Source organism: Montipora foliosa, chromosome 4 (assembly GCF_036669935.1).
Source record: "Montipora foliosa isolate CH-2021 chromosome 4, ASM3666993v2, whole genome shotgun sequence".
Classification (NCBI taxonomy): domain Eukaryota; kingdom Metazoa; phylum Cnidaria; class Anthozoa; order Scleractinia; family Acroporidae; genus Montipora; species Montipora foliosa.
Genome location: NC_090872.1, coordinates 6,872,670 through 6,880,169, shown reverse-complemented (window position 1 = coordinate 6,880,169; position 7,500 = coordinate 6,872,670). Strand labels below are relative to the sequence as shown.

General features: G+C 38.0%; 1 protein-coding gene across 2 annotated transcripts in view; it reads right to left on the bottom strand.

Annotated features, from left to right (window-relative positions):
* LOC137999668 (dnaJ homolog subfamily A member 3, mitochondrial-like) overlaps positions 1–2,313 on the bottom strand; it is an 18,147-nt gene extending 15,834 nt beyond the window's left edge. For both annotated transcript variants that reach the window (XM_068845518.1, XM_068845517.1), the window contains exons 1-4: positions 2,148–2,313; positions 1,992–2,057; positions 1,603–1,688; positions 281–361 (exon numbers count right to left, since the gene is read on the bottom strand). In XM_068845518.1, the coding sequence (XP_068701619.1) occupies positions 281–361; positions 1,603–1,688; positions 1,992–2,057; positions 2,148–2,307 (393 nt within the window). In that variant the 5' untranslated portion in view covers positions 2,308–2,313. The remainder of the gene's footprint in view (positions 1–280; positions 362–1,602; positions 1,689–1,991; positions 2,058–2,147) is intronic.
* Positions 2,314–7,500: the final 5,187 nt, after the last annotated feature.

Below are 7,500 nucleotides of genomic sequence, written 5' to 3'. Positions count from 1 at the left end.
ACTTTAAGGAAAATAAATTTTTGGTGAGATTTTGCTGGGACCTCTGCTGTTTCAGAATTATTTGAAATTTCAAATTTTCACTGAGCAAATTTGTTCAAGGAAGCAAAATTTCAGACGAAATTTCATTAGTGGGAGCGAAATTGCAAATAAAATTTCCAATGAAATTTCCAATGAAATTTAACTATACCTTTCAAAGTTCGCTCAAGCTAAAGGAAATTTTGCATAGTTCGACGAAATTCGCTATCATTTCACGGTACTGTTATTGGACAGGATGCAATACCTCATATGCCTGACTTATTTCTTGGAACTTTTCAGCAGCCCCAGCAGATTTATTCGTGTCAGGGTGGTATTGTTTGGCCAACTGTGCAAAATAGGAAAATAGTAAGTTAATAAACATATAACATACATGTAATTATTACAATATTAAATACAATACCCCTTAAAACTATTACTGTATTAGGATGGAGCAAAAGCCATGTCTCTGTCCATCATGTTTCCTGCCAAATTACAGAGGAACATGTAGGATGAAAAGTGGAATAGAGGCACATGAGTAAAATATTATTAATGATAATATTAGTCGACCCCCCATTTTTGATGGCAAAAAAAAGAATTTCTTAATTTCTTTGTTAAATGTTCATGGGACACTAATCTTGTATTCTTCAACTTCTGGAACTGTGGATACACAAAACAATCAGGGCCTCAAGCGCTTAATAGTTTTGTGGTTCAACAGTTGTTGTATATACAGGCATTTTGTCCTTGAGTTTTGAAAAAGTTCTCAGAAAATCACCCATGTAAACCTCAAACTAACTTGTTTCGTTGTTCAAGGATAAAGGGCTTTAGAGGATAAGCACAACATCACAGAAGCAGGAATCAATCTTTGAAAATAACTTTAAAAATGATGGGAAGTGTGCAAGGTTTAATTGGTCCCTAACTTATAATTTCTCACATGAAAAACAAAACAAAACTCATAAGCCAAACAATACTAAGTTTGCAAAAGCATTTAAATAAGCCAGGTTTGTATAAAGAATAAAAAACAATCATTAACAACCAGGCAACATGAGTGACGATGCTTGCACGCAAACATGAGGTATTGCACCAGGTTACTAAGCCATTGAAGGATCATGTTTTATTTGAAGAAACAGAAATGCCTTTTTGAGCTTTCCAGTGTCCATTTCATATTATCTTGTCCTTGTGAGTATCTTCAACATTTAGAGTTGGACAAATCCTTTTCATTTCAACTGGAATTGCTTACATTCATTTCGAAGTCTTTTGTCCACTGCGTTTGTTATGCCCAAGACAACATTATTATGTTAATTTTGAATAAATTATTTAGCTGGAACTTGGCTCTAAATCTTTGACCGGTGTATAAGTCGAGGGCAATTTTTGGAGTTTCTTTTGAGGCCATAAAAGGTTGACTTATACACAGGTAAATACGGTACTTTGATTACCAGATTTAATGACCTCTCAATAGGACAATATATGAATGAACAAAGGGCGCTGCTGTCTGATTTGAAATGCATAAAGAAAGATACAGTATTTTCATAGCAAGCAATCTTTAACCCTTGAATAAATGTAAAATGCTGACAACAGTGGAATACTTACATTGAAGTAAGCCTTCTTAATTTCTTTTGAATCAGCATTTCGTGAAACTCCTAGAATCTCGTAATAATCTTTTTTACTAAGTGTATCTTAAAGGAAAAACGAAAAACAAATACAAAAATTAATTGATAAATAAATAAATTATTAGAATTATAACGTTATTAACATCTCAATTTGTAATTTGATAAATGATTAATCATTGCAATAATGATAACGATAACTTTATGAGATCGGCTAATCTCAAATGTATGCAAAAATTTGCTTTCAGCCCATAAAAATCATGGATTATTGGCACGATCAGCGACAACAACACACGTGGGTTTTCATCAAACCACACTAATTATAAGGCATAGGCTTAATTATTGCTAAAAAACTCTGCTCATGCGGTTCACCTGAAGTGTGAAATTTCCCAGCTTGACGATAAAGAACACCAACAAAAGAAGGATTTGACGCCGGTGCTGAAATCATAAAATCAACAATCAGTGCTTTCCCAAAATGCAAAATTATATATACGATTATCGCTGTCAGCAAGGAGCACGAATTCTTACCGGTAGCGCGGAAAATCCCACCTCTGCTTGAGCCAACAATAACAGCCTTCCTCAAACACGAAAAGCTACGAATACTGAAATCACAACTTTGCTTCGGCGCTTCTCTGAGGCAAAAAATACATCGCCTAAACAGTGCTACACCACTCCGGCGAGCCGCCATATTGGCAACTGATGGAGATGCGCATGCGTTCTACGCTTGTATGACGCAATGTAATGCCAAATTTGGATGCATGGACAAGTGAAAGGGAACAAATGCATGGGATATTCGTTTTTTGGGTTGAAGCTAAAATGTAATCATCCTTTTCCGACATATTTCTTCACCTTCAGATAATTTCCATTTTTACCATCCGTTAAGACCTTTCCATAGCATTGTGAGTGATAATTACAGTACTAAATTACAGTACTAAATTAAATTTAAGACTACTCGTGTGTAGTATTGTGAGTCTCGCTGTATAGTGGCGAGCAAAATACAAGAGACAAGTAAACATATCCCAAGATACTACACACTTAATCGTCCAATAAGCTATTTATTATTCAACTTCTTCGCATTATATTTTCATCAAGTGAATAAACAATGGAAAACATGTGACAGATTTGCAATAGCCCTTATCGGAGTTCTCAGCGGTTTTGCCGCATAAACGAGTCTAACGGGTCATTTTGAATCGAATTGACCCTTAAGCCTCTTTTGCATGTACAAGGAAGGGTTACGTTTTTGCAAACGTTGGCCGTGTAGCATTTTATATTTGAACAGACTTAATTAACCGATTAAAGTGTAATGTGAAGTGCTAGTTTTGTACCCATATGAACCATGTGAGCGTTAAACCCTGCTAATGGAAATGGGCCCACACAAGGACAGAGAGAAACTCTGACCAGGGTGGGAATTGAACCCACGACCTTCGGGTTATATCACCGCTGCTCTATCGACTGAGCTACAAGGTCTGACGGGAGCAGGCCGTGGGAACTGAAGATGTTAAAGTCACGACAATGAACATGTACAAGTAAAAGGGAGGGTTACGTTTTTGCAAACGTTGGCAGTGTAGCACTTTATATTTGGACAGACTTAACTGATTAGAGTGTCATGTGAAGTGCTAGTTTTGTACCCCATATGAACCATGTGAGCGTTAGCCCTACTAAGTCTACTAATGGAAATGGGCCTACACAAGGACACAATTCCCATCCTGGTCAGAGTTTTTCTCTGTCCTTGTGTGGGCCCCATTTCCATTAGTAGGGCTAACGCTCACATGGTTCATATGGGGTACAAAACTAGCACTTCTTTTGCGTGTAGTTTTAAACAAAAGAAAATGTGCCTGCAGGCTCAACTCCATTAAGGTCTATTGAGACCCGCAGCTTCAGCTATTTTGAATTGATCGTACGTGTTCATTTCAATGATTTTAGAGCAAAAAGAGAGACTGCTTGCAGACAAAATGTTCCAAAACGTAAAACAAACGTGCGGGGCCTGAACAACCATTGCTTTCGCTCATTGATCCTATTGTTTTATGACGTTCTCGTAGTCGTCGTGGTCGTAGTCGTGTCGTTCTCGTAGTCGTCGTGGTCGTAGTCGTGTGGTTCCCGTAGTCGTCGTGGTCGTGGTCGTCCTTGCTTTTGAGCTCCCTAATATTAGCAGGAGCGCAAATCTTTCCATTACCAGTCGCTCTCGGGCAACGAGCTCGGTATATGTAAAACGTAGTGTTGAGAAATAAAGCTGTTTTGTGTTAGAGAAGTTTCTTGTGCTGTGTTCGAAATCCTTGACACTCGGCGGCTATACATCATCAAAAAAATCTAAAGCTAATTTTCTGTCCGTAATCTTTTTCTTGATCGTGTATTACAATACTTGCAGTTTTGTCGTCATGGATCGGAGACTAACACGATTAGCCAATAAAAAATTAACTCCAATCATTCAATTGGGTTCGGCATCTGAACAAAATCGAACACTCATTTTGCTGTGAGTTAGATTTTCGAACCAATCGAACCAATATAATCGAACAAAATCGAACAAAATTGAACTAATCCAATGCAATTGTCCCTTGACGCCTCAAACTGAGTAAAACACGTGGACTATAATAATTGTCAGCTTTTATTGAATAAACAGGAACTGAACATCATACTGCAAGAATGTCAATGTTCGAACAAAACAAAACAAATAAAAGGCAATTTCGATGACTGTTAAGGTACTGTGACTGTTAAAAGGAAATGCTTCTCAACAGAGAAAATCGCACCATTTCAACAACGGCGTTCAACAACGGCGTTCGTTAATCGAACGTTCGATTGCACCAATCGTTCGGTAATCGAACGTTCGATTGGGTTCGATTACCAATCGTTCGGTAATCGAACGTTCGATTGTGTTCGATTGGCAAAATTTTATTGTGAGTTCGATTACGTTCGATTGAGTTCAGCAATCGAACGATTGGTGTTCGATTGGGTTCGATTGCCGAACTGTTCGATTGGATAGGTCGGGAACATTATCATGATTTTTTTTTCTTAACTTTCATGTCTTGCTTCCAAAACATGCGTATTTTAACGATCGGTTGCCACTTTTTGGAATAAAATAAGTTGTTTTCAAGCGGAACATTTCACAGGGGCGTAGCTAGCTTGCGTAGCAGGCGGTTTGGCGAATTTTAGACGCTTCTTTCCACTGGGGTTGACTTTCAAGTGATCGTTTTGAATATGGCCGCGCGAAAACCTGGACCGAAGTCAAACGAGAACGCGAGGGGGAGGGGCCGAGGAGAAGGCTTCTCCTTGCCCCCTCCCTCTTCACTTGCTTTTCATGTGGTTTGCATTCAAACGATCACTCGAAAGTCAACCCGGTGCAAAGAAGCTTTTGAAATTTACCAAACCGCCTGCTACGAAGACTAGGGCGTATATAACGACCAGGGACCGGTTGCTCGAAGCCTGGTTAGCGCTAGCCATTGGTTAAGAGCTGGTATCAAAACCAATTAGTTTCCGTGGTATTTAACGCTGCTTATTAGCGCTAACCATGCTTCGAGCAACTCGGGCCAGATACGCACTTGCGAAGCGCACTTGTGTACCTCGAAAATCTAAAAAAACGGCAGATTTTATTTATTTATTTTATTTGACTTATGTATGTATTTATTTATTTATTTATTTGATGCGTATGTATGTATGTATGTATGTATGTATGTATGTATGTATTTATTTATTTATTTATTTAGAGATTTTTTTGGCCGCAAAAAGCGACTTTAACAAGTGCAAGAGTTTTCTGAAAAGTTACCTTTTTTCATGTGAAGTTGAGGTTTTAAAACCTTTGCAAACACACCGTGGACGATAAGTCTTGCACAGCGTTGGGTCAGAGAAGATCGCAAGGCATTTGACTGCTCATTTGATAGAAATATTCTTCACTACAAATTACAAAGCTGCGGCATAAGCGGAAACCTCCTAACATAGCTAGATAGTTACTTGAGTGATAGACAACAGTCTCTGGATATCAACGGAGTACAGTCAGAATTCGGTTGGGAGTGAAATTTGGAGTACCACAAGGATCCTTATTGGGCCCGAGACTCTTCTCAATCTATGTCAATATTAATTTAAGAAAGTACCAAGAAATGTGCACGAATGTGAGACCCTGAGTACTTAAAGTGGCAAGACTAAGCATAAAATCGTAAATTGGCTGTGTAAATTCAGATTTATTGAATCAGAAAGGAAAGGAAAAATGGCACAAATAAATACTAAGAACAGTGAGTGGGCAAAAAATAATCTTGACTATAGAGGACCAATTGTACTGATGGAACTGTCTACATAAGCTGACCAGAAGTCTGAAGGTAAAAGACAATTTTAAGAAAACTCTTAAAAGTAATAAGAAGACCTTAGAGAAAATCTCGTTTGTAAAAGGAACAACTGTCAATACCAAAAAGGATATGGAAAATTTTATTTATTATTAATTTTCTTTAGTAATGGTGTTAGTGCCGTAGGTAGGTAGGTCAACATCAGCTGAGTAAGCTGCCACTTGTCTGACCTATATTGACAATTAAGAAAGAAATAAGAATAAGAAAGAAATAATACATATAATAATATGTATTCATGTATGTATGAAAGTCATGCAAACTACTGCACGACTGATAAAACAACGCGAAAATGTATTTTTTAACGATATTTCGTCTGGCCAATACCAGCCTTCATCAGGTTTATTTCGAGATCTAAACCTGATAAAGGCTGGTATTGGCCAGCCGAAATATCGTTAAAAAATACATTTTCGCGTTGTTTCATCAGTCGTGCAGTAGTCTACTTGACTTTCATAAATATTTTTTTCATGCTTTGATTCGTGAAACTTCCCCTTGAAAATATGGAAAATGGTATTTCTGAGGTCGTAAAAATAAAAATTTTCTAGGGGAACACGCCCCCACACCCCCCTAGAGGCTCGCGCCTTCGGCTCTCGTTTCACTACTCCTTCCTGTGCGTACCTGAACGGAAAAAACATACTAAGCCCTGTTTCATTAATAGATCTAATCAACAAACAAAACATTATATGGACGCTTGGGGGTCCGAGACACTCGAAGATAAAATCCCTGGGGCGGATCTAGGGGGGTTCGGGGAGTTCGATCGAACCCCCTAAATTAAAACAGCTAACGTCAAAAACTTGTTTAAATATAAATAAATATAGTCAATCTTAAATGCAAAAAATTGATAACCATGCAATTTAAGACTGTCAAACTTGGCTCTGATAAACATTCACTACGAAAAGCCCGTTGACTACCGTGACGTCGACGATGCTGTGGTTGAGCTTTTTGCGGAGAGATACTCCCGAAGAAGGGTTCTGGTTGATCCAGTCTTTGATAAACACAAATTTGAAAAAAAGATCAAATGCAGTATATTTTTATCATAGTTTTGCAAATGCAAATTTGCATCGTTTTTACGCAGCTCTGTTACATTTTGATGCAAAAAGAATGGCATTTTAACTTTTAATAATTATATTAAAAGACGCTGACTTTGCCGTAGAGTGGCGGAAATCGCGATTCCGATGACTTGAAATTTCAAAAATTTCCAGGGGAGGATGCCTCCGGCCCGGAAACCCCCCCCCCCCCCCCCTGCTAAAAACCTGGATCCGTCCCAGAAATCGTCGAAATGTTTTTCTTCTTTTAGAACAGAGGCACACACATCTTCTTTCAGACTGAAAGCCCAATAATTTATGATCTTTGTAGCTTCCTTTGGACCTTTTTACTTTCCTTTTACGTCTATGAATATGTTTTCGATTGTTGAATTTAAAGATAACGACTACATTTCGTAAGATTAAAACTGGCATGAAACGATATTACTTTTCTTTTGGAAGGGGGTAGTTTCTAAAGAAACTGTGGTGCTGTGTCGGTGGGGAAGTAGTACATAAATATAAAATTTGCCAGTC